This window comes from Chroicocephalus ridibundus, chromosome Z (genome assembly GCF_963924245.1).
Source record: "Chroicocephalus ridibundus chromosome Z, bChrRid1.1, whole genome shotgun sequence".
Lineage (NCBI taxonomy): Eukaryota > Metazoa > Chordata > Aves > Charadriiformes > Laridae > Chroicocephalus > Chroicocephalus ridibundus.
Genome location: NC_086316.1, coordinates 20,273,003 through 20,295,516, shown reverse-complemented (window position 1 = coordinate 20,295,516; position 22,514 = coordinate 20,273,003). Strand labels below are relative to the sequence as shown.

The 22,514-nt window shown below is 39.2% G+C and overlaps 1 protein-coding gene across 2 annotated transcripts in view; it reads right to left on the bottom strand.

Annotated features, from left to right (window-relative positions):
- The window catches only part of SNX2 (sorting nexin 2), a 35,580-nt gene extending 13,638 nt beyond the window's left edge, over positions 1-21,942 (bottom strand). For both annotated transcript variants that reach the window (XM_063319646.1, XM_063319645.1), the window contains exons 1-6: positions 21,805-21,942; positions 13,064-13,181; positions 4,659-4,822; positions 3,270-3,336; positions 3,016-3,059; positions 2,788-2,929 (exon numbers count right to left, since the gene is read on the bottom strand). In XM_063319646.1, coding sequence (XP_063175716.1) covers positions 2,788-2,929; positions 3,016-3,059; positions 3,270-3,336; positions 4,659-4,822; positions 13,064-13,181; positions 21,805-21,912 — 643 coding nt within the window. In that variant the 5' untranslated portion in view covers positions 21,913-21,942. The remainder of the gene's footprint in view (positions 1-2,787; positions 2,930-3,015; positions 3,060-3,269; positions 3,337-4,658; positions 4,823-13,063; positions 13,182-21,804) is intronic.
- Positions 21,943-22,514: the final 572 nt, after the last annotated feature.

Here is a 22,514-nt window from a genome sequence, read left to right as displayed (position 1 = left end):
TGTATGCAGCTTCACATCGCTTCCTCTGTCCAATTCAAGAGTGGCCAAAAAACTGCAATAGGGTAGCCAGATTTACTGATATATCGTGGTATGGAAAATACATCCAACCTCAGCAACAGAGGAATTCTAAAACTGTGAGGTCAATATTTTTCATGCTAAAGACTTAAACTCAGACAGTTAAGAAACCCGAGTCCTTTCAAAAACACCATGAAACACTGAACATTCATAATTATTTCCTAAAACACAGGCGAGGTACGTTATGATACAGTCCAGACACCTTCTTTCTACCTGTAGTGTATTCCTGCTCTGTTAGTTCTGTGCTTCTCCAGCTATAAGTTCTGAGATTCTGAATATGAACTCTGTGACCTGCCAGGTCAATAGTTCCCAAAGTCATTCCTCACCAGATCTCCTTCTGGCTTTAGAAGTTTCACACAGTAACCCATGGAGGGGACAAACAGCATCCTTACAGGAACAAGGAGGGACCCTTAACCTCTCAGTGAAGTCTTATTTTTTCCCTTCTCTGTAACATGATGAAAATAAACCCGATCGGCATTTTTTTCAATGGTATACTACACACTGTAACATAACTGTGAATCCACAAATTTATCTGTAAAATTGAATAAGTCTTTAAGGATTGAAGTATGCAAACAAAGGTGAGGTAATTCACATGCCTTATCTCTTGGCATTAGAGTATTACTATTTGTTAATATTTCACTCCAGAAATGCTGCAGTTTAATACAAAAGATCCTTCATATCTGATAGCAATGGAAGTTCATAGGGAAAGAACTGAATATATAATCAAATGACCAAAATGAGGAATTCTTACCTTGTGATATTGACAGCTATTTCTAGATACCATATCAGGTTTCTTTCTCTGCTAATATAAGCCTACTTAAATGCACATGTAAAGGCAGTTTCTGTAGCCTGAGCACTCTAATGCTTCACAGGAAAGGAAATAGATTATTTTCTTGAAAACAGAAAGCGTGATTTTCCAACACACTTATGTAAGTAGTGAGGCAGTCTGGCTGAATGTCCAGCTCTAGCTCACCACTGACTAAGTTTTATCCTGTTATTCTACAGTCAGTAATTGACCACTTGAATTTGTGGCTAAGGTCTGAAATGCCAGCCCCTCCCACTCATCACCAAAATAAAGTTGGAGCTTAAAACTCCAGGTGTTATCAACAGTGTAACAAAATGAACAGACTAAGGAGTTTTTTTACAATACATACTGCATAACACTGACTGTATACTTTGTATTAAGACTTTGAAAATAAACACCTGTGATGTAAACACAATATGTCATCTTACTTTTGGCTGTTTTGACAACTCTGCTTTAACATGCCTCATTTTAAATCAGCCTAGTATCCCTTCTTTTCTCCAGAATTAGAAGTGTATAGACTGCGTATTTTTGGACAGAGCTAAATACCACCTGTGCACTGAAGTTCAAGTTTAAAGCGGGAACTTCATGCTCTTTGGAAAATGTCCTACAGAGTCTCTGAGTTTTCCCAACTTCTCCGTAGCTTAGCAAAGTCTCTATATAAGGATCTGAAGTGACAGCCCATGCTTGCTTAGACTGCAGTTAAGTCCCACCATTTTACACACTTCCAGGTGTATCAATATTTATACTGGTTTTGTTAAAGTAGTATCTCAAATCCAGTCCAAGCTTTGTTTTACAGATAAAGTTGACTGTGATGGAAGCACTACATTTCCACATAATTGCACACTGTCATAAACGCCTTAATTGTTGCATCATCCAAAGGACGTGAATAGAAGCCTCATTCCACCTTTATAAGCCATGTTAGCATTTGTAATTAAAATTATTTTTGTTATATGAAACAAATGGTTATTATAGAATCATACATTACTTCAAGAACTAAGAAAAATTCAGACCAAATTTTCAATCCTAGACTGAAAAACGCAGTGATTTTACACAGATTAAAAGCATGATTTTCCCAAGCTTTCTGCTGCCTACATCTACTCAGTCTACCTATTCCTACTTATATGAGAAGCTGCTGCTCTGATTAACTTTACAGACTAACTACTGAAAAAGTCCTACTACACCCTACATATCAAACAGCATTCTAGAGTCCAATCACTGACTTATATGGGTAATCCAAAAGACTTCAATGGGTTTTCTTGCTTTAAATAGTTATTTTGAAAAAAACTCTACTACTTATAGGTCATAAAACTGAAGTTGCTTCAACACATCAGACATGCTTCTTAGCTCATGGAGAAAGGATCCGATCTTTCAAGGCATTTATGAAGACCAGCATCACTCAAAAGTGTTTTCTGAATTAGAACTTTGAAGAATAAACTAGAGGTTTTAGCATTCACCATGACCAAAAGAAACAGACTGAAGTATTACAGAAGTGGAGTACATATGAAGCTCTCTGTATTGCAGGCAACTGATAACAGCACAAGTTAAAAATAAACTTTCTTTTAACATCTTTGTTTTGATAGACTAATCAGATCTTGAAGGGCAACAGTGAAGAAAGAATGATAGATAAGAAACAGAAGGCCACGTATTAAGACGACTGTTCCTTCTTATTATCAACACTGGTCTGAGTTACAAAGAGACCAGTACATATCTTCCCAATTTACCCCGAACTTTTTTAAAATACAGAACAGGAAGAATACTTAATAGTTCGGACTACCTGATAAGCAGTAAGTAATATTTGTGCAGAAAAGTAATTTATTTTTCAAGCCCAACAGGTATTAAAATACTTAATTTGTATTACAGTACTTAAATTACATGCTTAAATTCAACCTTAGAGGAACTACACTTACCTACAATACTTTTTTCTGGAGCTGGAGGCACAATGTAACCAATGTGCATGTACTTTGTTGCTAATTTGCTGTGCAAGCCAAGAAAATCACTGAATCTTCTTTTAACTGAGAATTCATTTTTGTGGAACATGGAAAGTGATGTCTTAAAAAAAAAATCGTTATGAATTACTGATTCATCTACTCAGATATGATACAAAGTTATCTGCAAATATTTGTTGCACCGGTTACCTTTGTTGTTACTCTGTATGCCATATAAGCATTCATGCCATCTCCTGTAAAAAAATTAAGATACTTATCTGAGAGCAAGTTATTTTAATCCCTCCACACACTTTTTGTTCCAAAATATATATTAAATAGCTTTCCATTTAGATACTAAAAACTGCGAAAAGGTAACTGAATAAGAAATCATGCTAAAATCTCAGAATAGTCTTCAAGGAACAAGACAGTCTACCATCTGACTTAACTAGGCTCAAGGAACTTACCAACTTTCTCTGGGTCTGATACATTGATTTCTATATCAAACAAATCTCCATTTGCTTCCTCTTCCATCTAGGAAAAAGATAAGCCATATTTAACACAGTAATGTGCATTCATATTATGAATGGTTACAAGGATAAGGGTACAGAGGAAAGAGGAGGAAAAGTCAGTATGTTTGTATAATTTAAAAACCCTTACAAAACTACCATCCAATGTTAAGTGAATATAATTTCTAACATTGATTTGTCACTGGGACAAAGTTCATGTGGTGTACTTGGCAGTGTTAGGTTTAGGGTTGGATTCCGTGATCTTAAAGGTCTTTTCCAACCTAAATGATTCTGTATTTCTCTGGTTTTACATTTAAGCCTTCCTGCAAAACTTTTAGTATGTCAGCCTTTTCTCAGAACTTGTTGGCCTTAAAATTTTTAGCAAATATTTATCTTAGGGGTATGTTCATTGTATCTTCTACAATGCCAGCAGATACTATGGTTCTAAAACCACTTTCATTTGTGATGTTTCTATATGCCATTAGTCAAACGACAGATATTCCTTTTTATTAATGGTATCTGTAGCAGAAGAGCTTGGGAAGGGAAAAGTAACAGATGAGAATTTTCTGATGCTTGCCTGAGCTCTAATCATGCAGAATTTTGTACTCTTTCACGTAATATGCATAAGCTTGATAAAAACAGAGGTCTTCAGAAACACTACGGCAGACGGGACAGTGTACCAGGGCTGAAGGGGGAGGAAAAAAAATCAGAATAAAATGCCATCTTCTGGTGTGTGGGGAAGCAGCCATCATCAAGTCACAGGCAAGTCTTGTTTGCAAACTCATTTAGCAGAAGCACCGTCTAGCACGAGAACACTCCAGAATGAATGGCATTCGGCAATGCCCAGGCTTTGAATGGAATGCCAAATGGAAATAGCAATATTGGAAGTACCATTAGCTTCAGCTGTTTGTTAGCATGCAGGATAATGCTAACAACTGCTTCTTCCATTTCCCCATTAACAACAGCTTCAGAAATCCAAGTTGAAACCTATAACATGCTAGTAAGAGGTATTATATATACATCATCAACAGTTCTCCTGTATCAAGCTTTCGGCTTGCTCCTACATGCACTTTTACAGTATCTATTCTGAAGGAAAGGAGGTTCTTGTTCTTTGCACTACATATCTCCAATATAATCACCTAAGTAATGAATTCTTATGGTATTTTCATAGGTCCAATTCACACTAAACTTTATATGCAAAATAAACAGAATACATTTTCTTTTACAGACTTCCCCTTATCAAAAAATGATCCCGTGAGTCAACATTTAGGAACTGTAATTTCAAAAGAAGAAAAAAATTCAAGAAACAAACAAGACATTTCCATAATTTACAATTTTACTGCGTACCTCTTCTCTGGATCTATCAAAAATCACAGGGGCTGTTACGCTTTTCGATTCCATTCTGGGAGCTACTAATGTAGTCGGTGTTACAGGAGTGATTGCTGGAGTAGGTTCTGGTGAAAGTATTGGATCCCTTTCTGGACTGTCCAACGAAACTTCTTCTGTTGCTTCTAGATAAACATTTTGAGTTAGCAAAGAAGTTTTTGTGCACTAGAGATGGATGTGCATCACAAAGATAACAAACACGCACACTAAAAAATGACGATATACAAATTTAAAAAGATCACCTGTAAATGGCATCCATTTGTGCCAGATAATTTATTTCAATACATAGCTAAAACTAGATGTGATATTTCAGCTTGTTGCACATAATGGCTTAAAATAAGATTAAGATTGCAATTTATTTTTTTTAATATACTGTTAGGTAAAGAGTCTTTTAAACTAGTCACAAGTGATAAGTTGCTGCAACCCTATCACCAGTGATAAGATCCATTTCTGCATCAGATATTGTGAAAATCAATGACATTTTTTTACCACACAAGCAGGTCTTGTTCAGCACCTGTACTAATTTCAATTTTTTTCCTCTCTGAACAACAGCTGATTTAGTCATATAGGCTGGTAATTGACCACGCCATGTGTTAAATGAAGTTACACAACCATAACACACCCCGCTGCTGCCAAAAGCCCACAACCTGTAAAACAGAAATATTAGGTGAGACATTCTGACAGTAAGACTAATTATCTTTAGTCTCTGTCTTCAGTCTCTTTGGGGCTTAAAACAGTTCACTAGAAACTGAATACTTTCTTCAGACTGTAGACGGTTCATCTGTCTTTAAATGGGATGTAAATCTCTGCTCTACAAATCCCACAAGCTTTCCTCTAACTGGTTTTGACCACCGGCAAATTACACACTTCCTGGATATAGAGAAGTTCCTGCTCTAGTTTAAATAACTAATGATGTGGTTCTTGCTAAATGCATGTTTTCAAGAATTCTAGTTCCGTAAAAGACAACATCGACCACAGAACAGTCATTTGATACCAAAATTGACTTCCCAACTGATCTCAAGTCTTGCCACAGGAAGTTTAGTTTGTAACTAGTACTTTACCATGGAGGTAAAAAGGCACTAAACCAGATCCACCTCGAGTTATGCAAAGTCACCAAAAAGGTTTATTATGCAATTTGTAGAAGACCTGTGCTTGAAACTTCTGTCTATACGAACCACTGAATTTGACATGAAAATATGCCACCTCTCTTCCAAACTTTTTAAAGTCTGGTGTATATAATGAATATAACTAGCCCTTACTCAACAGTTAAGAAAAGAGAAGTTTTAAAGATCAGATCTACTTTAAAATTTGTGAAATAGTTGTAATGTGTGTTAAAAAAAAAATATCTCATTTTTTTCCTGTGTAGGATTGTATGCTTCTCTAGAACAGCCCACAATCTACTAGCAATGTAAAAATAGAACTGGAAATAGCATCCAATGAACCATATTATTTATTACTGCAAAAAGTTACATTATGGTCTTTCATAATCAATATATCAAAACCACTCAGCTTTATCTCTGCTGTCACTTTGAGATACTCTGTTAGTCGATTCTGTTTCCCATTATTCTATAACACCTTTTTTGCCAGTCCTTGATGTTTTATATAAATGAACAAAACCACACTTCTCTTATTTCAGTGACAAAAATGACTGTGTGCCTACATTTTGTTTGATAATGAAGCCCAAAATAAATTGAAAACCAAACTTCAAGGTCACTATGCCTTAACCTGGTTTGAAGCAGATGCTCATTCTGGCTTGCGGCTGACAAAGTCTGCTGTCATCACTGTGTTTTGGAGTACATCACTGAATTGCCAAATTTGGAAAGGACCTCTGCAGATCATCTGGTCTAACCCTTCCGCTCAGGCAGGGTCAGCTAGAGCACACTGCTCTGGACCATGTCCAGATGGGTTTTGAGCATCTCCAAGGATGGAGAATGCACCTCCTCCTTGGAAAACCTGTGCCAGTGCTTGACCACCCTCACCATTAATAAAAAACCAACCAAACAAAAAAAACTACGTTTTTTTCTTATGTACTATCTGTATTTCAGTTTGTGCTCACTGCCTCTTGTCCTGTCAGTGGGCACCACTGAAGTCTGGCTCCCTCTTCTCCATTCCCTCCCATCAGGCATTTATACATATTGTAGGTTTCCCCCCAAGCCTGCTCTTCTCCAGGCTCAACAGCCCCAGCTCTCTCAGTCTCTACTCATATGCCATATACTTCATGCCCTTAATCATCTTCATGGCCCTGCACTGGACTCACTCCAGTTTGTCCATGTCTCCCTTGTACTGGGCAGCTCAGACCTGGGCTCAGCACTCCAGGTGTGGCCTCACCAGGGCTGAGCAGAGGGTAATGATGACTTCCCTCAGACAGCTGGCAATACTCTTCCTGATTTCAAATTGCACATTTTCATAGTATTTTCAAACTAAAATGGAAAGCAATCACCTTTTCATATTCTGCATTTTTAATACAAATAAAGATTATCTAAAAGCTTTATTTGAAAAGCTTTGTTTTCCTACTAGCTTTATTCTTAATGATAAATCTTTCTGAAGAATCCTGATGATGCTTCCTGCCCTCAAATGCCACAGGAAGGGTAAACCAATAAAAAACTTTAATTCAAAACCTCAGATCAGGTGGGAAGCCATGCTGAGGGAGTTGCAAAAAAAGCTTTTATATTGCTAGAACAACAACATTTAAACATGGAAAAGAGGTAGTTCTCTCCTTTGGTGGCTAACAGCCTTCAATACATATGTTATATGTTATACAAATGACTATTTCACAGAAACATTTCTGAGAAAATATACATATACCTGTGTAATATAATATGTTATATATATATAATATGATATAATATAAAATGTTTTTAAAAATCATAAAATAAAGCCATTCCACTCAATTCTTCCCTTTTCTATCACCAGTTGTATTCCAGGATGTGTGTTCAGGAAACAAACTATTAATCACCACCAAGTACTTCTCTGTACCTTCAAATTTTAGACAGGCTTATAAAACAAGTCATGAAACAATTCAAAGCACAGAGATTTCTCACTTTCACCAGCTTAGAAAACATTCCTGTTCCTGTAAAAGTATGACTTCATGAAAAAAATGTGAATTCGATGTAACAAACCAGCACTGCTATCAGATGAGATAGAAGCACACTCCTTCCTAGCAATCCTCTTTTTTAGACTTGTATCCACACACCCATTAGTATAATAAACTGATCTGGGTTGTGGATCACATGTTCAGCAGGTAGCTGAAGATATTGCTGCGCTGGTGCATTATTTCTGTTAAAGAGAAAGCGGCAGGAACAAGCAGTGGGAAAGGCGAGGTTTCCTTTCATCAAGGCCAGCAACGTTAGACTTTGACCACATCAGTATTTCTAAAGCTGTTTGACCCTAGGTTGGTTGGACATGAGCAAATTTTTAAGAGGTGTTGCCTACTAGCCCTGCTTTTCTATTTTCCTGGAAGAACTTACCCAGAAGAAACAGTATCTGTTTGTTTGATAGCAGCAGGTCAGTTATTTTAGGAAGAAAAAAGGAGAATTTATGCCATCCTGCCTCCCATTACCTCTCATCCCCAAGTTTGCATGCATAATTCTAGACATTACATAAATCTAGACGAGTGAAATGGAAAAGATAGTGGAAGGAGGTGATGGGACAGAGCAGGACAGAGACAAGGATGTTGTACTTTTAGTTTAAAAAAAAAAGTATTAAAAGATTCTGAAGGGAAAAAGAAGTATTAACTTTATATAGCAACAGCAGGTTCTTATACTTTCTAGCTATTTTTTTCCCCCTCAGAAAAGCAGTCTTTGAGTACATAAACTGAAGATCGACTTCCCAAGAAATAGATTTGTTCTGATGAACTCTGACATTTATGCTTCTTACATACATTTGTTCACTTCGAGAAATCAGATGACATGGTCTAGATTAAAAAGTTTCATTGAGAATTCTTCTGTTTGTGGTTTGTTTTGTTTTTCATGGAAAGATGAATTCAGTAGGTTTCAGAGTAGAAACTATGCCACTTTCAGAAATATTTGCTTGATTTTTTCATTTTAGATTTTCCCCTGAAAACTTAAGAATCAGGCTGTGGCTTGGGGTGGGGGGAGGCGTTGGTTTTTTCAATATTCTGTATTAGTATTTGAATGAAAAATAAAATCTATTTGTCTTGCTTTCCTGGGAAGTTCTCAAAAGCACAAGCTCTTCTTGCATAAAGAGACGCAACTACTCTGCCCAACTTTTAGGAGAAAAACAGTGAGATCGAACACTTGTATCAGTTAAGGCAGTTATCACCACATGTTAAGCACTCCCACCAATCTAATGCTGTTAAGTCTTCTACACGTAACTACCTACTTCACAATCCATTAACAGGCTTTGTTATGGATCACTGTCAAGACCCTTAGCTCCAAAAGAACATGAAAACATCTCATCCTGCTGCATTTATGCTTAATTAACATTTTACAGCCAACTACACCGATTTTTTATCAGCACTCAAGCACAGGGCTCAATCTTAGCATTACACAGCTCTTGTTTCTTTACTTTTCACCACCAGTATTTGTCAAACTCAGCTTAGGAAGTGCAAGTTTGCAATTCCTCACTAGCATAGAGTTCCATAGAACTTACTCACTTCAGCTGAGTAAGTTATTTTTACTGGTCACACTTCTAAATGTCAGACCTCTAACATTCTGACATGGCTTGGGTGTTTCAATTGGCTTATTATCTTTGAAAGTTTACTCGGGTGATCACATAAATGTGGAAGTAAACTGAAGCAGAAACTGTTGTCCAGAACAGAGGACAAGTTATTAAAAAAAAAAAAAAGGCTTCAGGTGTAGCAATATTTATTTCAGAGACAGATATCCTAACAGAAGTGACTGTAAGAACTACTACATCTAAGTCATGGGCCATGACCCTTGCTGTTATATCAGGAGTATTAAGATAATCTTAATGAGAACAGAAATAGTTTTAACGGAACAGTCAGCCACTAGTAAGGCCTTCTTCTGACTTCAAAGCTGTAGACGTACATGCTTCTGTGCATCTGTTTCTTGCGGAAAAGACCTAGAACCGAACAAACAACTTCTAAAAACCAGCAAGGCATCTGCACTGAACTCTTCTGATCAGACACACCACATGACAACAGCCTAGAAAGTTTTGCTGTTCAGCTGTGCCTAAAGCACACGTCTCCTCTGGTCCGCAGAATTAGCATCTCCTTTTCTGGATCAGCTCCTAGGAAAAAAGCCTAAAACAAACATATCAAGACCTGAAGAAAAACAAAACAAAAACCCAGTAAAGCAAATATCACCCCCCACCCCAAATCATTGACTTTCCCTAGGACACAGTAACTAGATACTTGCATAAGATGATCCATCCCCAAACACCTTTCATAGCTCAAAAAAACCCGAAAGAAAATAAAAAGTAATCTTTTACCAGACTGGGGAGAGGAAAATTGATAATTTTCCATTGTTCCAAAAATGGTGACAGAGCACTGATATAACTCCACAGTCCTGCTCATCATCTATGAGTACCAGAGGCAGAAGGCAGACAGCTACGTACTGCACAGGCAATCCACGGCATGTTTCTGCAGAGAACTTAAGGCCTACATTTTGGAAGACTAATTCAGTATCTAGTTCTTCACTCTACATTAGAAGCTTATGGACAGCCGGGTTTTAAGACACATACTCTTAATACTACCTGATTTTGGAGACCATTATGGTCTTCAGATGTAAGAGCTCTATAAGGTAAGATAAACTAATTCTTTTTTGGCCAAATAATCAACACACTGACTTTTATTCTAAGGGTGAAAGTGCTTAAGTGGGTTTAGCAAGACAGTTTGCTTTTTTCACAGAAGCAATACTAATGCACGCAGCCGGAAAATTTACTGGTCTCCAATGACAGCTGGAAAACTCATTTTCTTCCACCTTTGAAACTCAGTTTTAATAGTTCAGCCAAAGCACTTATGACTCACCAGAGACAAGGTAATGAATATCTAAAACATTTTATTGCACATACTATCCTGTAGCTGCCTCAGAAACATAATAGCAAAGAGGTTTTAAGTATAGTCAAAAAAGACTAAGAAAACCCAGGTTCTGAACTGCATTAAACAGTACAGGAAATCATATAATTTGTTCTCTCTCACCTCTTCTTCTATTAGGTTGCATTACTAGATGGAAAAATGAAAAACACTTATCAAGTCTACAATATCTAGAGAGGCATACCACCATATATTTTACAAATAAGTGTGCAAAACTAGAATTGTTTATGCCCCCAAAGCAAAGCCCCTCCTTTCAACAGCCACCCATAGGATTTCCTTCACCTAGATTATATAGTGTCTAATAATTCAATATGAAGGAACAACATAAGTTAGAAAGCTGTGGAACTTCATTCTCTTCCTCTCCGGTTAAGCATTCCTATAAGCTGTCCCAAGATAGTTTTATTTGGAATTTCAGCATGTTCAAGTAAAAAATCCAGTCACACCCACTTGTAAATTAAGTCCTGCTTTCACAGAAAGCCAGGCTTACACAATCATGCTGGAAGCGAGAAAATAGAAATCTCATGTTGCCTTCTTACACTGTTTCTATTCATTGCAAATCAGTATCAGAAAGTTAATCACATGGATTAACATCACTGTCAAGCAAAACAGTCCTAAGAAAGAAAAAAACAGTTTATACTTGTAAGTGCACAGCACTGGAACACAAATCACGCATCATTTTTGAGAACACCTATGCTGACAGTGATACAAGGACAGAAGTTCATCACTAGGGTACAACCGTATTACACCAAGTTCCTGCTCAGAATAGGATACTGTGAAAGATACTCTGTCTTAGGCTCCATAAATCACTCCTGTTTTTTCCCCTTATTTGAGAGTTTGTACTAGTCTCATTCTGTATATAAATTGACCTTTCAAAGACCAGCCTTAGTTGTGTTAGACATGCAGTGTATTAGATGCTTTCAGTTCAGAGCTGCACGCATTTAAGAGAATGTATTCCGTAGAAAAACTCAAACTCATTAAATCAGTTCTGTGTGTTTTCCTCACAGCATTCATTTCAGTTGAAACAATCTGGCTGCTAACATTTGTTCATTCTGTCTGGTTCCCCTCAATATTTACTCCAGCCACCTTTTTTTCTTAATATTATCCAAAGGAGAATTGGCTTTCCTAAAATATCCATTCCAGATGGCTCTATGGTTATAAAAAGCCAGCTTTATATACTGAAGCTAAATAACCACATTACTAGTACTAGAAAGCTTCATTGCTGGAGCACTGCTGGTCTTTATAAGTCATAAAACCAGGTAGCATAAATACAACAGAAGTAAGATTACCCATCTATTCTTTATACTTTTTCCTCTTAAAACACTGTCAGAGAGTTAGTAAACTAGTCCATACATTCTAAGTGTGTCATGAGAAAATATAAGTTCAAATATATGGAGATACAAATTTAGTTAAGTTCAGACCAAGTGTAATGGGCATGTGTATGCATGTGTCTATAAAGAATAGCCCAGAACTAAAGGCTATAAAGTTTCTTTTTGAATTATTACATCAGAGAATCAATGAAGATGAGGTGGGGACTGTATTCAAAGCAGACTGACAACTCACTCACTCAATATGTAATAATAGGAAAAGTGTTAGTATTGAGAAGCAGCATTCAGAATCAACTTTTCACATACATAATACACTCCAAATATCATATCTCCTTTCTTGATTAGTTACTGCTCCTACACCTGTAATTGACAGCAACCATAACCCATGTTAGGATAGTCAAAAACCAACACCAAAGTAGTGACAGATTAACAGAAAATTAGAAATGTGTTTATTGACTGATTACTTATCAGAACTTTCATATATCTTTCTCCAAAACATGCAGTACTGTCAAGTATCAGACAGAATCATGCCCTAGTGAAACAATAGGACTGGTCCCATATGCCAGTTTGTTACCTTTTCATTATAACAAGAGTGTCTTAAGAAAAAGATAATCCCTCCAATTTGCATTACGATCTGAATTATCTTTCTTTATAATTGGAAAAAAAGACTGGGACAGCTTATGTATGGTTATTAAGAAGAAAACAAGGATGCAACTTCAGTAATGTTTTTACAAACAGATTAGAATATTGTTTATTACACAATGATAAGTACTGTTACTAAAGTCAGCAGAACATGATACCAACCAGCTAACACAGCCACGCTATGCACTGACAGTACACACTACTGAGAAACTTGTATTTAGTAAACAAACTTAACTAACATTACAAAGCACCACAAGAAAAAACCTGTACATCATTGTCAAACTACTTAAAAAGTTTTAACCCTCCTTCCCAGCAAAGCACCCTTCTTTCAGTCCAAGAGCGAAAGAATTTATGCAGACACATTAGAAGAAAAGAGCAATTACCAGCAAAGAGGTCTTCTCTGTCATCATCTAGCATTATTTCTGCCGGCTTTGGACCATTGGAATTTGTGCTGAGGTCTTCTGCAGGAAGACTTGCTGGCTCTGGAGATGAAGGACTTGACTGTTTATTAAAAAAAAAAAGTTAAATAATTAGCACAGAACCAGTTGCCATGTGTCAGTATATAAGAATTATTGCAACAAACATTCTTTCATTGCAAAGAAACAAGGCAAGATGTACAAAAAGGAAACCCTGTCAGCTATTTCCATTTCCTACTCCTAGCATGGTAACAATAAACAAAGGATATGAGCTAGTCAACAGTTCTTTTCATTTGTCAGAGAGAAAAAAAAAGTTACCCATTTCCCCAGGTTTAATTAACATGAAACAAAAGTTGCTACTAAAATATCTAGAATAAATTTATTAGTACTACCGAATGTAATTTGATTATTAAGTTCCTTTTGGAAAGGCTTGGATTGAAATTTGTATCTGTACATAGAAAAAAATTCATAAAGAAATCCCCAAGTGCTCTATACCAGTTTTTCAGAGACTAAAAGAATGCATTAATGCCATCCAAATAATTCAAGGATGCTTGCAGGCATAAGAAATTTTGATAGCTTTGCAACAGGTTACGTTTGGGGATTATTGCCACAGAGGGTCACATTGTACTGTACATGGAAGCTAGGCTTGCCATAGGTACAGTTCTTTTAGTTCACTGATGACTTTGAAAAAGAAATACTGTAAGACACCAAGGAAAATTAAAGCAATACCGAAGACGGGCTACCAAATAAATACACACCTAACTGAAGATTAGTCCTTTAGTTAGAAAATCCTTGTTGAGTAAGTACCAACTATGTCTACTGCCATAGTACTAGAAAATTTGCAAGACTCGCTTCTCACAACTTCATCCAAGACAGCTAGCTAAGGAGTCTTCAACAGCATAGTTACTCACTGATGCATGCACTTTAAAAGGAACATCTGTAAATTATGTCATTATTTGCTTCCTGTTTTTTGCATAGAGTAATTAAGTTCAGAATCAGAATTTGAAACAGGTAGTAAACATTTCAGGCTACACTTCAACATATGTCACAGGCTACAAAAGGTTAAAGATGAAAAATACTGAAAAGTCTGTCTGGATTGTATTTTCACACTCATAAATGCAGCAGGGCAACAGTTCTAAGGGAGAGGCCCTCCCTTATAGCTTGCTCTCCAAGAACAGTGTACATCCTGACATGGAGCGTGGCACCGCTGCTTTACTGTAAGCGGCACAGAGCAAGATCCTGCCCCCCACATCTATCCAGATCTGAATCACCTGAAATTCTGGTACAGAGGAGCTAAGAAAGAAATGTTTTCCTCTATGTTTTCCATGCTGAAGACAGAAGGAAGATGAAAGCAAATATAAGAATATCAGAAAATTTATATTTCTCTAGATTATGGTTGTAACAAGGAACCACACCATTCAGATGACAGAAGAGGTTATACCCCCTTCCCTTTGCCAAAGGCTGCCACTCTCTCAAAAGCCTATATGTAATGTGGGGAAACCAACAAACAAACCAAAATGATGAACAATGAAAGGAGCAGCCTCTCAAACTGCTTGTTTGATTTTGCTCCAAAGCCTGCAAAGAAAGCCAAAGCAGAAACACACGGGAACTGTACGTAGGTAGTAGAGTTCATAACCTTAAAAGGAACCAATCCACTAGTCACATGTACACTTCTCATTCCATACTAAACCAATGCCAAAATTACCGAATGGCAAGTAGAGTGCTCTGGGGTAATACAGGTGTATTTGTTCACTCTATGAAGCATGATACTTAAGTTGTATCACAAGACTTGCAACTAATTTAGACAAAATTAACTATGAAATTTAAGACAACCTCACCTCTTGACATGCTTCATTATTTGATAAATGATAGTATAGATTGTATGTGTCACATGTAATAGTCAACAGTTTTAAGTGATTTTGGAACTCAGAAGTAGCCTATTCTGGAAGAAACAGTCTTGTCTCTCCAGGCAGTGCTACACAGAGCTGCGACTTCAAGATCTTGTACTTCAGCTAGAACAGCAAAGAATGGGAATGCTTGATTTCCCCATGAGGTTCAAGCAGTTTAAAGTTGTTATCAGCAAGTGCAATTCTTCAGAAAAACACAGATACTCATTCCAAACTAGTTTTGCTGCTAGTCAACTTTGAACAGCAACGCACTTAACATTTTGATAGATCTGAGGTTTAGGACATCGTGGGGACCCCACACTACCACAGATGCAGAATGGCATGTAGTTCACGCTTGTCAATTCACCTCCGTGAAAAACAGCTGTAATACAGCCAGGCACAGGGAATAAAAGCCTTCCTGAACACTTGTTGCACACAGCAGAGGGCTTTCTGCTTTATCCCTTAATTGTGCCCTTGACCTCTTGACTAATGAATGGTGGAAAAGAGCTCTTGGAGAATACTCAATCTTCAAGCTATTCCCTTTGCCTATCTTTTCAATTTTTTCTGAGGTAGCTATTTTGGTTACTGATGATTACTTTCAACTATACCTGTCTTCTAATCAAAAGAAGAAACCCTACTAGATACAAAATTAGCCTTGAACACTTAAACCTGATCAATGTATGGTATTATATAAAATCCCAAGTATTTACATGCCTAAAGAAACAGTTAACCAGAGGCCAATACAAAGCTATTATCGCTTTGCAGAAAGGAATGGACTCCTCCACAGAATAGCTATAAATAAATGCCACCAAGTCCTAGTAGGATTATGGATTTCTTTCTGTTACTGAGCTGGGAAAGATCCTGTCCGTTGGCACTGTTAAAGAAAGACAAGAATTCTGTACCCTATACCAGGCTTCACAGCTGTAGTTAGTGTACCAGTTTCAGACGGTTTTCTCCAAATTTCATATACCCTGTTTTCCACAAACCACAACTGAAGAATATTTGCAAAAGCAGAGGACTCAAATAGACCTTAAGGGCATCTTAGAAAGCTCAAGAAGCAAACCTTATTCATGTAGCTTGTATAATTTGTACACAAGACACAAAGTCTAGAAGTGACTCTTACAGGAAGATTTCCAGTCAAACGGAAGTTCTGTCTGCGTATTATTTGTTTTATAAAGATATAATAAATGTATATTTGTCACAAATATCAACTTCCATTTTTAAGAACAGTAGATATTAAAGCTTAGTTTTGTGGATAATTTACAAGTAAAAAGTCTTTCCTTTAAAATACCCTTTCAGCTGCATACTGGTTTTGGCTGGGATAATTTTCTTCATAATGGCTTGTAGAGCTACATGGTTTGGATTTGTGACCAAAACACTGTTGACAACACAGGGACATTTCAGTTATTGCTGAGCAGTGCTTACACAGCATGTAGGCCTTCCCTGTTTCTCACTGCCCTGACAGCAAGGAGGCTGGGGGTGCACAAGAAGCTGGGAGGAGACGCAGCTGGGACAGCTGACCCCAACTGACCAGAGGGATATCCCACACCAGGTAACGCTGTGTTCAGCAGTAAAAGCTGGGGGAAGAAGGAGGATGGAGAGGATGTTTGGAGTTATGGCATTTGTCTTCCCAAGCAACCATTACACACAATGATGCCCTGCTTCCCCAGAAATGGCCAAACACCTGCCTGCCGATGGGAAGGAGTGAATGAATTCATTACATATTGCTTGCACACACAGCTTTTGCTTTACCTATTACATTGTCTTTATCATGATCCACAAGTTTTCTCACTTTTACCCTTTCAATTCTCTCTCGCATCCTGCTGGGGGAAGTGAATGAGTGGCTGTGCAGGGCTCAGCTGCCAGCTGGACTTAAACCACAACAAGCTGACAGCTGAATAAGGTATTTCCTGGCCTATTAATCTTTCAGTGAGTCTTTTGTATTTTTAAGCAGCTGTCATTCTCAGACAAGATAAATTAAGGATGGGGTTAAATATCTTCACAAACAGTTAGGACTTTATATGAAAAAGACAATATGTAGAAACTTATTAAAAATTATTCATGGCTTGAACACAACATCAGCTCATTTTAAAGCGTTTTTGCAACAAAGTTTAGTTTGTTATCTTCAAAATTTATCCTCAAAACAGACATAGTCCTCAAGGAACTATGAAAGCCCAGAAAGCCACAGCCTGAACGTATCAGAAACTAGAGTCAGTAATTCCTAATAATCTGATTATTTTACACAGTCAGTGGGTCAGAGTGCGCTATTCAGCCTCTCATAAAAAACAGACATGCACACACCAACAACTATTAACATATTAAGCTATTCCAGCTATACTCTACTACAGGTGCATGCTAAAAGACAGAACCCCAACTTTACTCTTTTATCTCTATGAAGTACAGCTAAAATGGTGATTAAAATGGCTGTCAGAGGAGCTAACAGTGCAATGAACCAACAAATGCAAGATGAGACAGCATAGCTGTTCACAAATTTTAAACTTGCTTGATGCCAGCGATTCACAAGATGTCACAAACTTGTCCATTTCCTGAAAAGTACATGCCTGTGAAATTTCTTGCTTTACAAGTTTCTGGTGAGAGGCCTACGGACCCATTCCAATTACAAGCTCAATTTACTCCGTTTATTGTGCATTACGTTTGGTGGCAATAACTACATATTTTATAGCTTTGACTTATGAAGAAACAAGAACAAGTTCTCACATTTTCTCTTGGCTGAAATTATAGCCCTAAATGTCTGGGCATCCTCCCTTCTCTTAATAGTAGATTCCTGCCCCAGACCCGTTCAACTACTCATCTGAACCCCTCCTAGCCTCCTTCAGTCAGAACACAGTAGGCTAACAAAAGCTGACCATCATACTATTCAAGTTGTTCAAGTTAACCTGGCTCATTGTCTGAAACAGGGTTACAGAAGCTCACAAATCACAGCATGGGCAGAGCGAACAGACTCAACAGTAGGACAGTAATGTTTTCAGCAGACAGTAAGAGGACACAAGCAATCACACTAGAATGAAAGAATGAATGCCTGCATGCTTCCATTACAGACTGGATTTAACACCAAGGAACAAGACAAACATTTCCAGTAGAATTACACCAATAATCTTGGATATAGACTTAGTTTGCTGCAAAGGTACAGTATTGAAGGACTTAAATTTTCCTCTCAGATATTCCAATGAGGTCTTTACTGCATCCTCTATAATTGTCACTGTTAAATTCAATGGATATCATTAAAGACATCTGGACTTCTGTGCCTATCTAATGTTTTGCCTTGCTTGCAAAAACCAAATGCATATTGCAGATCTTTGACATAAACTGATAAACTGGCAATGAGATTATACACACACCCTGCCCCAAATGACAGTCATCGACAGATTAACACATCTACTGCTTACTCATTGTTTTCAAGTGCCTCCATGTATTCTTCCATTTCAAAAAAACTGCCAGGAATATAAATACCGATTGAAATGAGTATGTGGCATCTTAGCTACATGTTCACATAGCACCTGCTTTACAAAGGACAAAGATAGGCCATAGAGAAATGAGTGAGAAGTTTAAGGGAAATGAATGAAGAAGTTGTGCAACAGACAAACAAGGGAGGTGGCGGAGAAACAGACTAGGGCAAGGAGGAGGAGGAAATGATGACATGAGAATAACACTAAACATATAATTTTTCAGAAAATCTAACACTTTTATCTAACCTAATCTTTTTTCATGTATGTTGCCAAAAGTGACTTTCATATAGTTGTTTGCAGTCTCTCCCAGTAGTGGCAGAGGACACAGACCACAAATTTGTTAATGACAAACTTATAACAGGGGATGATTCTTATCATAATGAACAGTTAACTTCCAGAACTTCTTGTTGTGCATATCATGGACACCTCTTTTTTTTTTTTTTTTAACAAAATAAAAAAACAAGCACTTGACATTTTAGCAAGCAGGTAAGTCCATGGAAGATTATTAATATTGTAATGCTACCTAGGGCTCAGGAAGTCCTTAAGCTACAAAATTCTGGTAACTGAGAGAGCACTGCAGATGACTACCAGCACATACATATAATCATCAGCAATGCTCTTCACCCAGCATCCACTGTTAAGTATTGTTGTAAACACAATCTTGGCTTAGACCATTAGTCTGGTTCAGTCTAGCTGTTCTCATTGATGAAAGAAATGCTGACAGCTGAAGGGAGACCACACAGTCACCACGAATTTAATGGAGGCAGTATTAGTCTTAGGCACCGTAGATATCCGATGAGGAAATGAGAACCCCACCAGCTCAAACTGCTGCTCAGCCCCACACCCACAGCTCACAGGTGCCTTACATCCACAGAGACATTAGCTTTTAATATGTGCACTGCACAAAGAAAGTTAAAACTCCAGCTTCTTTTTCTTCATATTAGATAATTCAACTTGAAATAAACAATATTCTCCATTTGATTATACAGATAAGACACTGAAGTCTTCCTCCACTTAAATATAGATAAGCCTTCCTGTATTTAAATATTTCATATTTGCCATTCATATAATACATTGAATTCATATTTTGTCATAAGAAACTTAGACAAGTTAGCATGTATTTTCTAAATGGAGATTTTGCTAACATGGAAGCTATTTGGAAAACCTATTAGAAATCTTACAGCTTCTCCACTGGACAACCAAATAACAGGTAAGAAAGGAACAGCACATCCTTTGCCAGCTGCAAAGAAAATGAAAGCAAGAAAAAAATGGCAGGAGAGGGCTGAAATTAATCACACAAAAGAGCAAATGGACAGCTCCAAGGTAAACCAGTTGTGATCCCCTTCAGAGTATCATAGCCTTCATATAAGTTGGCTTTGGACCTCACCATCCCCTGCCATGCCCTCTCCTCTGGCATCAGCAAACAAATACACAATCAACTACAAAAAGCACACCACCATTCTGTTAGCACCAGTGACACCATGTTGTCACTACAGAACTCCCATTGACATTTAGAATCAGCTACTTCAGGATTAAAGCAACACTCAAGACAGAAATTTAATAAGGTCCACACCATGAGATAACCACTCTCTGGAATAAGGTGTCCTATACGCTTGAGTTAAACAATCCACGTTCAACTTAGTGAGAAGTTTAAAGTAAACTTTCATGATTTCTTCCTTCCAAATTTGCAGGAACATCGCAAGATTAGGGCTCTTCCCTAAATGCTGTAGCTGACTAACATGTCAAAAAAATCTTTACTGACAAAGCTTTTCAAAGCTTCTCTCTAAGAGGCTTCCCCTTTCTGCTTAGCTACTTTCTTCTAAATAGACTGTCTACAAAACAAAGCAGCACAACAGAACTGTCAGCCAAATCACCCAATAGAAAGTGCATTTTTTTGACAGTTTTTGCAGTTACGGGAGTTTTCAGTAACTATTTTTACTCATTAAGATAAGGACTTCTCATTGTAACTGTGATTTAGATGCTAAATCTATCTTGTCTCTTGCAGCTTTAATTCTAGACCATATCAGTACAGACAATATGTTATACTGCAGTCTTTCTTAAGGCACAGAACAAGACTCCAATAATACACACTGTATCACACAGAAATGCACAGAGGTCTGTTCATACTGTTCTTGTCAACTGCAGGTTCACGTCATTTGCTATTCCTTCACAGCATTTTTCCACAGATCTTTTTCTACCAATGCACGGATTATGCATCTATAACAAGAAAAAAAAAATAAACTGACTTGAGAGAAAAACAGTGACTTTAAAATACATTTCAGAGCCTCTTTGTGTACTGGCCTTTTTTGTTAAGGACAGGCAACAGCCAGAGCAAAACAAAGAAACATGCACTGATCCTATCACTGTAAAGGTCAGGGACAGGAAACTCTTCAGAAAAAGAGGAACAGGAACAATTTTCTTTTTAAATGGGCAACTATGTATAGGAAGAACAAAGTTCTTCCAGAAGACACTGGCAAAACACACAGGTGAAACACGACCACAACAACACAGCACGAAAACCACCCATTATAACGAATGAACATATATTTTTCAGAACGAGGACCTATTTACACGTTCAGTTGTGTTTGTTTGGGTTTGGGGTTTTTTTTGGTACTAGACTCCTGACATAGAAAGCAACCACAGTTTAAAGAGGTATTTATCCACTACTAGTTTTCTTCTCTTCCAGACCCAGATCCCTCCTGCCTTCGGTGGCCGGTGGCGGCCCGGGCTGCCCGGGGGCGAGTGGCCGGCGGGGCCCCGGCAGCTGCTCGGCGATAGGACCCGCAGCCCGGCTCTCCCAGGCTGAGAGAGGAGTTAAGTTTCTACAACTTTTTTGCAAACTGGAAGGGGGTGAAGCCTCGGAAAGAGGCCAAACAAAAATGGGATGTCATACATCCACCCAAAATCTAAGGGGGGGTGGAGGGGAGGCGCGGGGGGACAGGACCAGCGAAACTGGCGTCGTAGAGGAAAGGTGGAAATATTTATTACTCCGGCAATACAGGAAGGGGGCAAGGCGAGAGAGGGAAGGCGGCGACCTAGCACGGCGGTACTTGGAAAAAGGAGGGTACGGTTCCTTTTGGCAGGAGAAGCCCTGAGGGGAACCACCGAGCCCCGGCGCGGCCGAGGCCACTCGCCTGCCCGCCGGGAAGCGCCGAGCAGCCGCCGCTCCCAGAACTGTGGCAGGCGGCGGGGCTGCAGCTGGGGCTGGGGCCTGGGCCCGTAAGGGCCAGCGGGGGGCCGACGGCCCCACTCAGGAGCGCGGCACCAGCGGCCTGGCGGGGAGGGGAGGGAGGGCCCGGCCGGGTGCCGGTCCGGCGGCGGTGCTCGGGGCCCGCGGGGACGGGCGGGCTCTCACCTCCAGGGTGGACACGGTGCTGGTGAAGAGGTCCTCGCCGTCCTCCAGCTCCTCGAAGTCGGCGGGCCGCGCCTCCCCCAGCGGCGGGGGCTCCCTCTCCGCCGCCATCTTCCCCGCCAGCCCCAGCGCCCCCCCCGGCCCGCCTCTCCTCCACCGAGCTCACGTGACGACCGCCCCGCCCCCCTCCCGCCACGTGACGGGAGGCGGCCGGCAAGCGGCGGGAGCGCGCGCGCACCCGGGACCGGGACTGGGATCGGGATGGGGATCGGGGCCGCCACCGGCACCGGCACCAGGGCCGGGATCGGGACCTGGAGCAGGAGCGGGATCGGGATGGGCATGGGGATCGGGGTCGGGAGTGTAATCGGGGCCGGGATCGGGACCGGGATGGGGATCGGGACTGTGGCCGGTGCCGCGATGGGAGAAGCTCTTTTCCCTCCCCTCTTCTCACCCTGCCGTTCCCGGCTTCTCCCCTCTGAAGCATTTCCCGTTGTCAGCCTTGCGCGAGGAGTCCGGACGGCACGGCGACATGGAGACTTGTAGCATTGCAAGGGAGGAACTTCCAGAAGCTTTATTTTCCGTTTCATGCTGAGCCGGTGAATTAGAAACTGATTTTCTGGGAGGAAACTCCACTCAGGACACTGTTGAAGAGATCATAGAACGAGAGAATCATAGAACCATAGAATGGTTCGGGTTGGAAGGGACCTTAAAGA